General features: G+C 36.8%; 1 protein-coding gene across 2 annotated transcripts in view; it reads right to left on the bottom strand.

Moving 5' to 3' along the window:
- Positions 1-293: 293 nt before the first annotated feature.
- appa (amyloid beta (A4) precursor protein a) overlaps positions 294-15,906 on the bottom strand; it is a 64,808-nt gene continuing 49,195 nt past the window's right edge. For both annotated transcript variants that reach the window (XM_051705352.1, XM_051705350.1), the window contains 10 exons: positions 14,280-14,413; positions 13,429-13,503; positions 13,083-13,241; positions 10,990-11,118; positions 10,096-10,195; positions 7,321-7,515; positions 6,758-6,811; positions 5,142-5,224; positions 4,555-4,701; positions 294-3,853 (listed from right to left, as the gene is read on the bottom strand). In XM_051705352.1, the coding sequence (XP_051561312.1) occupies positions 3,752-3,853; positions 4,555-4,701; positions 5,142-5,224; positions 6,758-6,811; positions 7,321-7,515; positions 10,096-10,195; positions 10,990-11,118; positions 13,083-13,241; positions 13,429-13,503; positions 14,280-14,413 (1,178 nt within the window). In that variant the 3' untranslated portion in view covers positions 294-3,751. The remainder of the gene's footprint in view (positions 3,854-4,554; positions 4,702-5,141; positions 5,225-6,757; positions 6,812-7,320; positions 7,516-10,095; positions 10,196-10,989; positions 11,119-13,082; positions 13,242-13,428; positions 13,504-14,279; positions 14,414-15,906) is intronic.

Here is a 15,906-nt window from a genome sequence, read left to right on the forward strand (position 1 = left end):
AAAATAATTAAAATCACTCTGACGACAAGGGAGACAGTTTGACTCTGCAAATACACTTGAGCGACGAGTAGAAAATGATTACTGTACGGAATTATAGTTAAATATAATTATGAACCTTGCAATGAAATGGAAATTCAACAACATTATTTTAAACATATCTTACACACGTCACAATACTGTTCACCGTTGGGCCCTTGAGTTCTAGTGAAGCCTGCCCAGACAGATTGCATTTGATGTACTATATCTGATGCACTGTATTTGCAAAATAAAAATTAAGAGTCAAAACAAAGAAGTCTGTATGTACATTCAAATCTTTATTTATGGAATACAGTGTAGAAAGCATAATTGTTTTACCAGTCAAAGCAAATGTTACAAAGAGAAGAATGAAATGCCACTGAATTAAAGAAGCTCATCAGCTTTCTGTAGATCTAATGTGCAGCCAGTCAACATTTAAAAAACATTCCAGATCTGATCAAACCACAGCACTATACAGCAATCCACACTGAGAAATCCCATCCAGGTAAATTAAACATGAAAATAATTGACCATGATAAACATTCATCGCTTAATTGTTTGCCTTGAGAGTCGATTAAGTAAACGATTGACTGACATTCATTATACAGGTTTATTTTTGATTATGAACCTTTCTGAGGTGGGATGTGTTAACTACAGGCAAAAGCAGCAGTGCATGATGCATTCAGAATTTATCACCAAAGACATTCTGGGTGAATTATCAGGTCACATTTCATCCCATAATCAAAAAGCAATTTTGCATGAAGAAACTGAAATCTAGCTGAGATTTTTTTTTTTTTTTTGCATTGATATTATTTGCATGATAAACATATTTTCCTCCCCACAGGCAAAAAAAAAAAAAAGAAAAATATTTGTACTGTAATACGATGTTAACCATCCATTTCAGACACAATTTTTGTTTATAAACTAAAATTCACAGAAAATTCAGTACAACAAATACTACCATGATGTTTTTACAAGATGAATGTAAATACAATTATTTCTTCATTACCGTAATGAGGCTTCAAGGAGAAATGTGATTATCATAAAAATAATGTCACAATGCGTAAACATTTGTATGGTCCTAAAAATAGGCTTCACTTTCTTTATGCATTTATGCAAAATTGATTTCACATTTCTTACTTTTGACTTTGGGGTGAAATTTGACCTGGACATGTTCCTGACAGGTTTCATGCATTAATGCATAATTCAATGCAGAATCTATGCATTGAATTTTAATTATGCAATTAATTTCAATTTGAATTGTGTACTGAACTGAATTAGAATTATGCATTGAATTTTAACTGTGTATTGAAGTTGAACTGAATTTGATTTATGCATTACATTTTAATTGAAAGTAAATTTCAGTGAATCCTGACAGGTTTCACAATCGCTCATCTGTTTCTGCAGCAAAGAATCAGTTGAATGAGATTTCACAAGCTTCAGTGGTGCTGCTGTGTAACATGAGACAAACAAGAAACCAAGAGGAGAAAGATGTTTTCTACTTCTGCTCACACAGAGTGATGCAACAACACAAAACTGACTATACAAACATACAGAACATGTCCCGTCCCAACCGCACCGACCAAGAACACCTGCTTAAAAAACACATACAACCACGAGTCCAATGGAAAATCAAAATTAAATAGCTGTTTATAAAGAAGTAGTAAATAAATCTCTGAAATGCATAGGATAAGAACAATTAAATTTAAAGATAGTAATGTACACCGATAACCTTAACCAGCCATCCAGAGCTGGAGCTTCATTTCATAAAAAGCAAACAAGATATTAAAATAAAAGCACGTGTTTTCAGTGCAGTGGTTCTCAACTGGTGGGTCACGATTCAAAAATGGGTCTCAGCTCTGTTCTGATCCCAGACAAAAGGGAAAACGATGCTAAATGCAAAAACAACAACAACAACAACAAGCCATATAAATGTATTTTTTAACACTGGCATAATAAATAGACTTTTAAAAAAGTGTGTCCTGTCCAACTTTTTTTTTTTTTTTTTGGCCAAAATTAATTGTTTCATTCGGTAGAAACGAGCCAAATTAGACAGATGTCAATATGGACAGGTTGCATGACATGCCGCCATCCTTTAAAAACCTAAATGTTAATAACTTTCAACATCTTATTTTAAGGAAATGTTTATGTTCGATAAACAGTTTTAGTACTGTGTTCAGTTGCTGCTTTGTCTAATATAAAATATTGGTCCTGAATCAAAACCAGTTGAGAACCACTGATTTAAATTTTATCAAAGCGGAAAGCCAATTTCATTTATTTTTTTGTGTGACTCAAGTCACACTTTTACAAGTTACTAACCGTTAAACCTTCTACAATGTCTCTACGTGAGAAAAGACCAAGATCCAAATAGCAGTTTTTTCATACATTTTTTTTTATCATGCACTACAGTTACAACTATTCTTATTGTTTTTTTTTTTTGTTTTTTTTTGCATTACTTCAATATTGACATGACATAAAAAAAACACTTTTTTTTTTTGGCAAATGTTTTCATTTTTACATTGATTTCTTTTCTTATTTTTTGAAAAACAAACCAGAAACAATCAATAAAATATTTTCAAGATCTCGTTCATAAAGACATCAATTTCACCATTTTCTACATTATTTTTTGTGATCAATGTTATTGTCTATGATCTGCGTCACCAAACACAGCACAGCTGCAGTCATGGTGTGATGAAGGGTGGGGGGTGGTGGGGGGGAAGTTTGTCTGACAGGATGAAGCCACTGACGTTCATCGGTCAGATGTCCCAGTGTTTAATTGTTGAGGAGTGTGAGACAGTGCAGCGGACAAACCAGTAACTCAACAGCCTTAAACAAGAAACAACTAGTACTGACTAAACGCTGTCCAATTCCAGCCAAGACCTGAACCTGATACAGCTCTGTTACCGTACTGGAGGAATACAGCGAGTCTACAGATCACATTTACCTACATTTCAGGCAACTTAGAGAATTATATATCAACTCTAATCAAACTAAATCAAACTGATTTCATTAGTTAAAAATTCTGGGGTGAATTTTTTATTTAAATTGAATTGCATTGAATTAGAATTGTGCACTGAATTCGAATTATGCACTAAATTTGAATTGTGCATTGAAATTTAATTATACATTGAATTAGAATTGTGCATTGAATTGCGATTGGAATTGTGAACTGAACGGAATTTACAAATTGTGCATTGAACTCTGCATTGAAATGTAATTATGTATTGGATTTGAAGGATGCATTGAATTGCAATTGTGAACTGAATGAATTTCAAAATATGCATTGAATTTGATTTGTACACTTAATTGAACTGAATTTTAATTATGTATTGAATTTGTACACAATTTTAATTTTACGCTGGATTTGAATTATGCATTTGAACCGCAATGTGAATTGAGCACTGATTTTAATTTGAATCGTGCAAGGAATTGAATTCAAATTATGCACTGAATTTGAACTGGGCACTGAATTGCAATTTGAATTGTGCATTGAATTTGAACTGAACCTGAATTGCCAATTAAATTTGAATTATGGATTGATTTTCAATTAGAATTGTGCACTGAACTGAATTTGAACTGTGCATTAAATTGAATATCAATAATGCATTTGACAGACATGGACCAATAATAAGCGTGATGTTTGTAGCCATGAGCTACATATGGCGTCACCTGCTCTGTCCCATCATGAGGGGTGGGTGGAGGGGTTTAGGGAGGGTTTAGGGTAACGTCTACACCATCAGTTCTGCATCTGCTCAAAGAACTTATAGGTGGGATTCTCATAACCGTTCTGCTGCATCTTGCACAGATGACGATCCTCTGGAGTCACTGCAGCATCCACCTGAAGACAGAGAGTTAGATGTGATTAGAGACGTTTAACCACACACATGCCTCAAAACTAAGATGGAAGCAAAACATGTGTGGTTAGTTTTTTTATTCTTTAAAGCAGTTTATTTTTTTTTATTTTCCCCTTTTTCTCCCAATTTGGAATGCCCAATTCCCAATGTGCTTTTAAGTCCTCGTGGTCGAGTAGTGATTCGCCTCAGTCCAGGTGGTGGAGGATGAATCCCAGTTGCCTCCGCATCTTAGACCATCAACCGGCGCATCTTAACATGTGGCTTGTTGAGCGCGTTGCCACGGAGACATAGTGCGTGTGGAGGCTTCACGCCATCCACTGCGGCAACCACGTTCAACTCACCACGCGCCCCACCGAGAACAAACCACATTATAGCGATCACGAGGAATTTACCCCATGTGACCCTACCCTCCTTAGCGACTGGGCCAGTTTGGGCCAGCATATTTTACCACTGAGCTACCCAGGCCCCCCAAGCAGTTTATTTTTTAAAACATTCACTTAATTTGACATTTTAACATTCCATTCTGTTATGTGTGACTTCTAAATACTTAGAATTCAACACACTGTAATTTTGAAAAGTTAATTTAATTTATTGACAGCCCTCAAACACACACAGAACAAGCTTTAAATCAGATATATGATGAATATAATGATAAGGGGTCCATTTCTCAATTGCTCTCACTGACCTCAATGATCCCGTGACGAATGGACGTGTACTGCTTCTTCCTCAGCATCACCAGGGTGATGACAATGATGGTTGCTATGACAACACCACCAACCATCAGGCCAATAATAGCTCCTTTATTGGAGCTGACATCCTCTGCGAAGAAAACCTTACATGAGAGAATACGTGAGAAAAATAAATGCATTAGCCATTATCACCTGAGGAGAGATTAAAGTCAGACCAGCTGCCATCTCTTCAGGACACCGTTGCCAAGACAACTTCAACTCGTAACATGGCAACAAGGTCAAAGAACTACTGCAGTTTTTAAAATGTCTATAGTTTTTATGTTAGTTTCATGTTCTGATGTTCAACTTGAGAATTAAATTCTCTTGATGTGCTGTAACAGCTTTGCTGCACTACGGTTTATTATTGTGGTGTTGTTGATCATGTACATGATGTGAACTGTAATTGGTTGGTTTACGTGTAAATCAGATGCCCGCCGCCTTTTAATTCAGCTGTATTTTTGATACAATACACCGAAGAGATTAATTAAATTTGACCATCCAACATTGATCAACATATATAAATATATGAAGTGTGCTGTGGTACCAGTTTCTGGTGGTAAACGTCACTGTGTCTCTCTTCAGCCTCCATCCGCAACTCAGGAACATCTTCAGGATTCAGTCCAGATACTGAACAAACAAACAAATATAAAGACAGAGAGAAAATTAAGGAAAGTGCAGATTAACATTGTTACATTCTGAATTGTGTCTGAGCATTCAAAACGCATTGCAAATACACACTGCATTCTCAGTGTTGCCTCAAGGGGCACTATAGTGTACATCAGTGTGAACTGTCTTCTTCTACGGTCTGTTTTTTTTTCTTCAGGTCAACTACTATCATGACAACACAACAGTTTAACCTTGTGCGACCCCTGTGGACGTTTGAATTTTGGCTTCGCTATATGCAACGCATGATTTAAACGGATTAAAACCAGCTAAATACTGTTCTCAAGACTCTACACTGTCATTTAACTGTTAAACTTCTCCTGCACCGCGTCACGTGACAACAGCACAGCGCTGATATACAGGAATGGCCACTACTGGTGCAGTGCCAACAAAAGTGCCTCTGGTAAGAAAACTCTTAAGTTTTTTGATTGAAACCTGCTTGGTTGTAAAGAGTAGTGTCTCTAATATCGTTTGATATGCGGCTTTAAAAAATCTTTTAAAAAGTCTCATTTTCCGTGTGTCAGCGTGCTGATAACATGATGTCCACATATGTTAAAATTAGGACTGCGTTCCCTCAAAAGTTGAAAAAATATTTTTAGTTCTTTTAAATATTTTTCAACATTAACACATCTGTGGGTCAATTCGCTTCATTTTAATATACATTTTGTTATTGTTTGATTTTATCACTGTACAATACGGTTCTATTCACTGACATTATTAAATGCATTACTATATATTTACTATGCATTTTCACATTGAGAATAAATGTATTCATGCAAAAGCCGAAAATGTTGCTTTCAGAGGCTTTATGTGGAGTTAGGATAAAAATAAGGTGCATTTCTAACTGTTCTGAGACCAGTGCATACAGACAGCTCACTGGAGGTTAAGTCATTCACTAAATAGGGAGCAAGGGTGCATCCAATAGCTTTCTATGCAGCTAAGTGGATTCACTCCTAAAATCTGATCAAAAGTTCACTTTCAGGCTGCAGATGATGTTTGGACCACTCAACATGTTTGGCAGACATGGGACTATGGTAATCAGTACATAGATTCAGAATTTTAGAATGCAAAATTTTATTTTAACATGGTTGGCAGTGATTTGATGATGCTGGCCATTACTTTTAATCAGAATGATTAATTCAGCTTTGTAGAAAATCATTTGTGGACATCAATTTTTATGAAAACTTGTTTTGCTTGTTTATTAGGTCCTACTAGTTACAAATCAACTAGTTGCTTGTGAGGTTTGTTGAGGCGCGCTGCTACCTATTGACGTGACTCTTTAAAAACACGTGTACTTCAAGCTTGAATTGTTCGAATAGTAGGAAAATCTGTACTTTTATTACAGAATTGACATACGCATCAGAGGGCATTATTTTTACATAACTAATCACGCTAAATTAACGCTTTAAATTGACAGCCCTACTAAAAATGTTGTCTAGGTAGGCAGCTCATTGGTGTTTGAAACAGACACAGTCATATGATAATATCACATCGTACCGGGTCGTGTTGGGAGTCCTCGGTCAGGAACAGGTCGAGCATCAACAGGCTCAACTGTACAGAGAGAGAGAGAGATGGGCCACTGGTTACTGATTCACTTTACATACTGTTAATATACTGTTAATATTATGCATGTTAATATCATAATGACATCAGTGTGCCACATGTTAATGAATTGCTCATTCGAGGGTATAGATTTGTTCATATGTGTGTGTGTGTGTGTGTGTGTGTGTGACAGATGAGAGGATCTGTTCCCATATGGAGCTCAATGTTGACCTGGCACAGATGCTCATGTAACAGCATGGACTGTTGGGATACGTCCAGCACTGTGTATGTGTACATACTTAGCTATATTTTGTCATAAAATTGTAAAGATTTTAAACAGATTTGTCTCCAGAAGTTAACTTAATCTGACAAAATCTCCCTTTGGAGACATTTGGGATGTCCACATTTGAAAAAAAAAAAAACAATATAACAAGTAAATCATGTTTAAAAAACATGTCTATAAAAACCATTGCACTCACTGATATAGTAAAAACAAGTATAATAGTGTGTGTGTGTACCTTCGTTCTGTGTGTTGGGCTGGTTGAAGCTCTCAGGGTGGATGAAGCCGAAACCTTGCGTGTCTCCAGCAGGTAACAGGTCGAGACTGACGGTGCTGTCGGGCATCAGGGCGTCGTTACCATAACTCACCCGCACGTCACTCTGAAGGTTCGCCAACTGTGCGGACATTTCCTGCTGCTCGCGCTGCAACAGCTCTGACAAACACAAAGAGAGAGAGAGAGAGATCAAGCAATTTGTAACTTTATTTTAAAGTTAAATTTAAAACATAACTTTATTTTTAAGTTAAAATAACTATTTGAATTACATTTAGGGCTGCAACTAACGATTATTTTGGTAATTGATTAATCTTCTATTATGTATTCAATTAATCGATCAATCGGATAATTTTTTTTATTTCCTGTATTTTATTAAAATAAGAGAACCCCCCCCCCCCAGAAATGATAAAGGGTGTAAGGATTTTTTTTTCAATTTACAGTACTGAATTCACAATTCTAAACTCTCAAACTTTTGAATTTATTATTATTATTATTATTATGACTTTCAGGACTTATGCATAACAGTTCCTTTCTTTACTTGTAAAACTTAACAAAAAGTACTGTTCATTAAAGAGTAAAATGACCCATCGGGGACAGAGAGGGACAAAAAATCAGCCCAGCAGAGGGCAATAGTGACACCAGAATAAAGTATTATTAATTCTGCCCAACTGAAAAATACATAATTATGTTAGATACATACAGTATGCTTGTACACTGTCACTGATTACATACATTTAAATATTTTAAATTAATACTGTAAGGTTTAAAATAGTATTGTCAATGATTACATTTTTCTAAACTATTCTTTTCAAAAATCTGTGTATGTTTATTGAGTAAAATAATGTATGCCATGGTATACATTTACTGGTGAAATCAGACATTACATATGTGCATTATCAGGAGGACTATCAAATATCAGGACCCTTAGTATTATTATACATTATATTCAGCATTAAATACATTTTAATACAGTACAATCATCTGTGAGCACAGTGCAGATTCACTCTCATGCTGGAAGGTCTCATCCCAGTGATCACTGTATTAAATGCGCTCACATGAGGAAGAGAAATCATCTAAAACACTTTAAAAACCGGCACACCATGACCTTTAAACATTAGTGTGATATCCATGAAAGCTGCACAAATCATTACACTGAAACTGAAATCGTGGTATGATGTTACACGGTTACTAACCACATAGCAAAGTTTAACCCTAATGGTTCCCATGTGGTAAAAACAAACAGTTTTTTTAAATACACACCTGATTTTGAATTCATAATATGTATACATGATAAAACATAGAAAATAAGGTCAAATGTAAGTTATGCGTTGGAAAGAAACTACTCTTAAGCGCATTAAACAGTAAACGCACCTGAAGCAGCAACCACTCCACATTAAACTGTACGCTTATTGTGATCTTCTTTGAAGAGTTTATAAAGTGCTCTTGTGTGCTGGACAACTTGGGTCGTGTTTTTTTCCTCTTCAGCTTGTCTCAGCGAGTTTCATCATGCAACACATTTTTCACTGGGCTGTAATGTGATGTCACTGATGGAGCTTCTCCGTGCTCATTATATCGATATAATTAATCGATAATGAAATTCATTGTCGATGATTTCCATAATCGATTTTGTGTCCTCAGAATATGTGTCAACACTGCTGACATTGTAACTATCCCTGATTATATTAATGTACCTTTTCTTTCAGGAAGTGAACTCCTCTAGCTCAAGTAAATGCCTCCTGTTTTTTTTAATCACTGTCTTATGTTTTGTTAAGTTTGTCAGAATGGAACGATTTACAGTTGTCAACCCTGTAACCATGATTTTGTATAGTAAACAACTGATTATTGAAAATGGATAATTGTAATAAAATATCAGCTTTAACATCTCTTTGTAATAAACTAGTAATGACAAATTAGACTCAATAACATTTCAACCCTGTTACAATGACTTTAATTAGAATATCATCATTCAATTCTCCTATTAGACACCTAGACAAGTCATGTGTTGTCTAATCAGACTGTAAAATGACAATCTCTGAAGACAATTATATCCTGACAAAACAAAAAATGAAAGGCCACGCAACAGAATAATCTAGATTTACTAACATCCTCTTTTTTGTGTTTAAAGAAAGAATTAAAGGCAGAATTCAAAAGGAAGCATGTGAAAGAGACCACGACCAGAAAACAGGAGGAAACACTGTGGTGAGCAAATCAAAGAGAAGACATTAGAGAAGCGGATTACAGAGAAAACAACCTGCTGATCAGAGGTTTAATTACAGATGAGCTTAATGACAGGCGAATGCAGGACTGAAGCCAGAGAGCGTGTGAGAGAGGATCACAGATGGCACTGTGACGCACTCGACACAAATAAACATTCCTTAAATGAGGAAGCAGTGGAACGAGGTGAACATAAGCGTTCAGTGGTGTCACACATTTCTACTTATGCAAGACTGAATATGCATCAGTGAATAATTTCATGATGTGTTTGTCAAAGTCCTTTGATCAAATTAAAGGGTTTGTATTCTTTTTTTAATCATTAATTTTTTTCTCTGAGGTCCACTTATAACATTATTCAAGGTTGTTACGCTATGTTTATGTATTCATCCATCAGACAAAAGCTGTGGGATTTCCAAATGAGTCGTTTTTGCAGCTTAGTTTAAATAAGTGCCTTTTTTTAATGTGAATTTCATGCATATGTATAGTGGATGCCAATGTGTATGTTCACGTGCATCAGGAACTCACCAACTTGGTCCTGAATGTCTTCTGCAACCCCCGGAACCTTGTACAGCAGCCCGAGAGATTGATTCATCCGCTCCTCTATCACACGCAGATGGGTCAACACCTGAGGTCAAAGGTCAGGAGGGTCACTGAGCCTTTAATCTACTCAAATCCCTCTCAGACCATTCACTATCAGTGTATCTAAACAGGTTTCAATCAACGGCTTATTTTTGAACCCTAGTGAGCTGCCTTGCTGTCTACTGTCTGCATAGGCAGTTGCCTTCTAAAGGCCCCAGCACACTTCCTACGTAAATCGAAGAACGGACGGGTGTGACGTCATTTAGAACTAAATCTGGCCAAAAAGAAGGTGTTTTTGAGTTAGTTTCTGTGGTTCGTAACAGCTCGCCGGGGGAAACTTTCAGGAAAACTTCTAATCTGCTGCTAAACACCTTTCTGCAATTGGATCATGTCATCAGTAGGTCAGACCTGCAGCTCCACCTATTCTACTTTGGGAATTAACTGTCAACTTCAGTCAGTTAATATCAGTCAACATGAACACAACGGCATGCAGGGTTATTAGCGAGCTGGTGCAAATGTACCTACATCTGTACAATCGTTTGCGTGGAGACATTTTGCAAGAATATGTCATGCAACATTTTTAGTTTAAATAGTCTACAAAAGGAATCAAATCTACTTAAATACTCTTAAGTACCCATTCAGTAAGATATGCCTATTATCATTCTTTTGTCTGTATTCTATCCATTAACACTTTTATACACCCATCTTTGCAGTTGTATCAGTGTCATCATAATTTACAATAACAGAGTGTAATCGGCGCAAATGATGGCCGCGTATAGCGTGTTAGTGCACCATGATCTTACTGTTTAAGACTTTGAAAACCCCTGATTTAGAACATACCTGAGGGCGAAACTGAGCAGCTTTCTTGGGGTCGACCATGCGCACATGTTCAAAGTGTTTGAGCGTGTGCTGTCGGTCTTTCTGCTCCGCTCGGATGTACTTCTTCAACAGACTGAACACGTGACGTGGCTACAGATAGAGAACAGACAGACAAAACAAAGAGAGGATCAGTGATACCCTCAGAGGAGAGCAAAAAAACAAATGATCACTTGTTATTGTTTTCCTACAAACTTTGTTTAGGGTTTTTTTCAAAATTCCTAAATCAAGACAAAAAGAACTTTCAAGCTACATCCACCAGACTTGGCACAGACCTTCAGACTGTTCTGAAATAGTGGGCTATGTCTTTTCTAACTGATCGGATGTACAGTTTTTTTTACACAGTGTACGATCAAAAAACAGAAAAATCCCATAGACTTACATTAACGGAATGTTAAAATGGGCCAATGGAATGCTGATTAATTCAAACACCAACTGTCAAAAATTCAAATGTAAACAAACACGCAAAAAGTGTTTGATCTGCTTTAAGTTGCTCTCTCTCTCTCTGATGGTTTATCCGAATATATATGTGACAGTCTGTCTGACTATCTAGCTAGCTAGCCCGCAATTTGTTTTACTGTAATGTCTGTATAACCATCAAACTTTAAACCAAGCCACTTTAAAATTTCAGACAAGGCTTTGCCAAGCCAACACCATTGTTTGTCTTGACGAACTTTACCTATCTAGTTTAAACTTGTTTGTTTTAATCACTATGATCCACAGTGATGCTTGACTTCACAAATCACACAAAAAACACAAATATAAATTATGACTCAACATTTCAAATGAAAAAGAATAAATTAGAAGAAAAAATAACATCAATACAAACGTGATTTAACACAGTAGAAAGCATGTCGTGGACAAATAAGAGTTTTGTTTTTAGTTTTTTTTTATCAAGGATCGGGCTAAGCTCTGCTGTACAATATTGTGATTGGAAAGATATCAAAGAAAAAATCATTTCATTTTTTTAATTAGTTTACAAACATTTAGATAGTATATTAAGTCTGTTAGTTGGTCTGAAACTATGTTATTCTCTTTTCTCCATTTGGATTGTGTTTGTGTTTCTTGACAACAGTAGGCCTGGAAATTTAACAGGAAATTAGATTGAGAGAGAGGGAGGAACCAGAAAGAACAAAAGAGGAGCAGAAGAAAAGATGTACAGAAACAGAAGAATAGAGGAGAATAATATAATGACTCCGGTCCAATCCCTAGTGAGCTGACTACCTAGACAGTATGTTAAAACAACAGGTATATAAAAGTGAGTTTTTCTTTATTTTCTGTTGAACAGGTTGCTTGCTAGATCAGGCAACACTACAATTGGCATTTCACAACGCAGAGTACTGTCATTTTAAAAAGAACGTTAATAACTGTTCTTTTATTTTGTTCTAACTGGTCACCATTTAGAATGGAGACAGCGGAACTTCTGAGCCAGAATTAAAAAATACTGTTTTTGCTCAGAACGAACTGAAATGAAAAACATTTTGTTTTTAGTCCCTGCTTCCTATAGCACAATCTAGTGCTCTGCGCATGCTTTGAGCACTAGGAAGTGTAATCAAGCTTGAAATCATGATTGTGCCTAGAGACTGCAATGGCAAGATGTACAGTGAAAAAGGAATTATATTTTGGTCTGTTCTCACCCAAATCCAACTGAATCGCTCCAGAAGACATTGATTTAACCACTGGAGTCATATGGGTTACTTATGCTGTAATTTTTAGGTGAACTAACCCTTTAAGCATGACAGTTTGTATGACAATCTTCATAATCTCAATTATTTGTGACAGTTAATCGTCAGTCAAATTTCATAATCGTGACAGCCCTAATTATTTGCAACTGTTCTTGTGATGCTTCACTTAGCAAACACCACAAATCAATCGTTTATGAGGTCCCATTTCAGTTAAGATGCTGTCTTAGAAGGCAGCTGCCTATATAGGCATACTTACATTATAGCATAGCTTACTAGGTTTTGAAACAGAGCCAGTGTGCAGATGATTAGGAGGTGAAGACTGCGAGTCAGCATAAAAATGAACATACTGTATGTTAATATAGATGTACATACCCTGGGTGGATCGTCCTGCAGGGCGGCGAGGTAACTCTCCAGGGCGAGCCGCCGTCGGTCGATCAGTAGCGCCTCCACGCGCGCCATGTGCGTCTCCACCAGCTGCTGTTGCTCACTAGCGGCCTCCTGCTCCAGCGCCTCCACCTTCTCCTGAAAGTGCTGCGCTCATGATGAGAAATATGGAGAAGTCAAGCACAGCGGCAGGAGAAATTAAAACAATATTCCAATAAAATCGAGAGACTAGAAATTAGCTCATAGGCTTTGGGGGAATTAACATGTAATGAAAAATGTTTTCTTTAAGGGACACGCTGTTGTATTGAATCTAAGAGTGGCAAGGTAAATTCACCTGGATGACGGCTTTCTTGTCGTTGCGTGGCAGACTCTTGGCCTGTCTCTCAGCCTCTTCCCATTCTCTCATCACCTACAGACAACACGATGGCAAAATCACAAGTCTAGAACTTCTATCTTCAGTATCCAACAGGGTCAGAATTTAATCAGTGTTAAGGGTAAAAATAACACTGAAAGAGACAATAATCCCCTGAATATTTAAAATGTGGGGACAAAAAATAAATAAATTGCACATTGTGAATTCCTCTATTTCTTCCCTGCAATCTAAGATTTGATTTGATGGGGCCCAAAAGTCTGAAACCATATTGAATATTTGAGATTATAAATCTAAATTTAAACCTGGAAACATGGAAATAAACAAAGTTTAATGATTTTGAAAAACTGAAGACCAAACATTTTTTAATCATAATAACAGTGTCGACAAATTCACTCAAAGTAACTGACTAAAAACAAAACGATTCACTGACAAATCAGACATCATTATGCCTTGCAGGCACGTTTTCCTTTACACACGAGCAATATCAAGCTCATGTAATATTTTAGACCAGAGGAAAACTAGAATAAAAAAATACTATAGAAATGTCCAATGGCTTTTTCAGGGCTATAAAACACAATTTTAAAAATTCCCTGATATTTCGAGGTTTTTTCATGACCATGGGAACCCTGTATTATACTGATAATCTAATTTATATTGAAACAAAAAGCAAAACAAAAGCATTTTCACTTGGACCCCACTGTGCATTCTCAGTCATAAATGTTGCAAAAACAACCATCAAGGAATGTTTTAGTGTGTATTGTTGATGAACAAATGCTATGTCTCTTGTCTCTGGAATTAGTTTCTCGTAATACCTGTGACATGTGCTCACGATGTTTGGCCTCCAGACTCTCTTTGGCCTTTAGGAAGTGAGCGTGTTCATTCTCGTCTGCGGGGGTCTCCAGGTACCGATCCACAGCATCCGGTGGGCTGGAGGAGGGAGTGGGCACTGCAGATCGAAGAGAAAGATGGAAGATTTCAGAATGACAGAAAGAAAAGCTTTTATTACATGGCAACAGAAGAACAGAGAGTTTGGAAGAGTTAGTTGTCTAGAAGCATTAGAACAGACTGTTAAACTACATGATGAGGCGAGTAAAGATGCCAGAGAGGTTAGAAGAGACTAGAAAACTTTCAAAATACTACAACTGTCATGTTTGAACTATGGCGAGACTATGAGACTCCAGCGTGGCGAAATAAACACATTAGAAACTCTGTATCACAGCGTGGAGATGCCAGCATTTTTTTGATAGGTTGCTAGGTTGATGTGGGTTGTTGCTAGGGTGTTCTGGTGGTTGCCATAGCATAGATATACATTCCTAAGGTGTTCTGGGTGGTCAATAGGGCATTTCTAGGTGGTTGCTACGGTATTTTGGTGGTTGCTAAGGCATTAATATATGGTTGCTAGGGTGTTCTGGGTGGCTGCTAGGGTCTTCAGGTAATTGCTAGGTGGTTGCTATAGTGTTTTTGTGGTTGCTAGGGCATTGCTAGGTGGTTGCTAAAGCATTCTAGGGGGTTGCTAGGTAGTTCTGGTGGTTGCCAAGGCATTGATATTCAGTTGCAAAGGCATTCTGGGTGGTTGCTAGAAAGTTCTGGTGATTGCTAGGGCATTGCTGGGTGTTCTGGTGGATGCTATGGTATTTCTAGTTTGTTACTAGGGTTTTCTGGTGGTTACTAAGGAATTGCTAGGTGGTTGTTTATAGAGTCCTGCACTCTCTGATATTCTGCTCTCTAGATATGACTGAGATATGAGTCCCCTTCTTCTGTAAGTCTATAGAATTTTATTTTATTTTTATTTATTTTTTTCAGGTAAAATGATAAGTGTGATGTCTTGGTAAAGTAACAGCACACCTCTCCTCATCAAGAGGGTTTGGTTTGAGGGATCACTCATGTCCGGAGCACAAACACTTTAGGACAACTCACACACTGAACAGTTAATACATACTGTTAGTGGTTTGATTATAAGCATGAGCAATAACAATAGTTGTGCTTGATTTAGCAAACACCACAAACAGCAGTTGGATTAATTTTTGACAGATAAATATGTGAAGACACAGTAAAGAGGAGATTTTCTGAGCTCAAAGTTTGTACGGCTGGTTAAATATATCTGATAAGTAAAAGAAATGTATAAAGAATATTAGTCACAGTATCAGAGATTTTATGCATACAAATATGAAAAACACACACGTGCACACACTTCTGTTTCACAAAAATACTGAAATTAGTTAAACAGTTTAAGCTACAGAATTTGTTTTTTTATTTAGCACCCAAGCCAAGCACAACACACTTAATGTAAGTGTGTTTATGTAACTCTCTCTCTCTCTCTCTCTCTCTCTCTCACACACACACACACACACACACACACACACACACAGGCTCAGTTAGCAGCTGTTAGTGAGTCATATCAGCTGACATTCGGTGCGTGGACAATGACACAAACGTGTG

This window comes from Myxocyprinus asiaticus, chromosome 8 (assembly GCF_019703515.2).
Source record: "Myxocyprinus asiaticus isolate MX2 ecotype Aquarium Trade chromosome 8, UBuf_Myxa_2, whole genome shotgun sequence".
NCBI lineage: Eukaryota > Metazoa > Chordata > Actinopteri > Cypriniformes > Catostomidae > Myxocyprinus > Myxocyprinus asiaticus.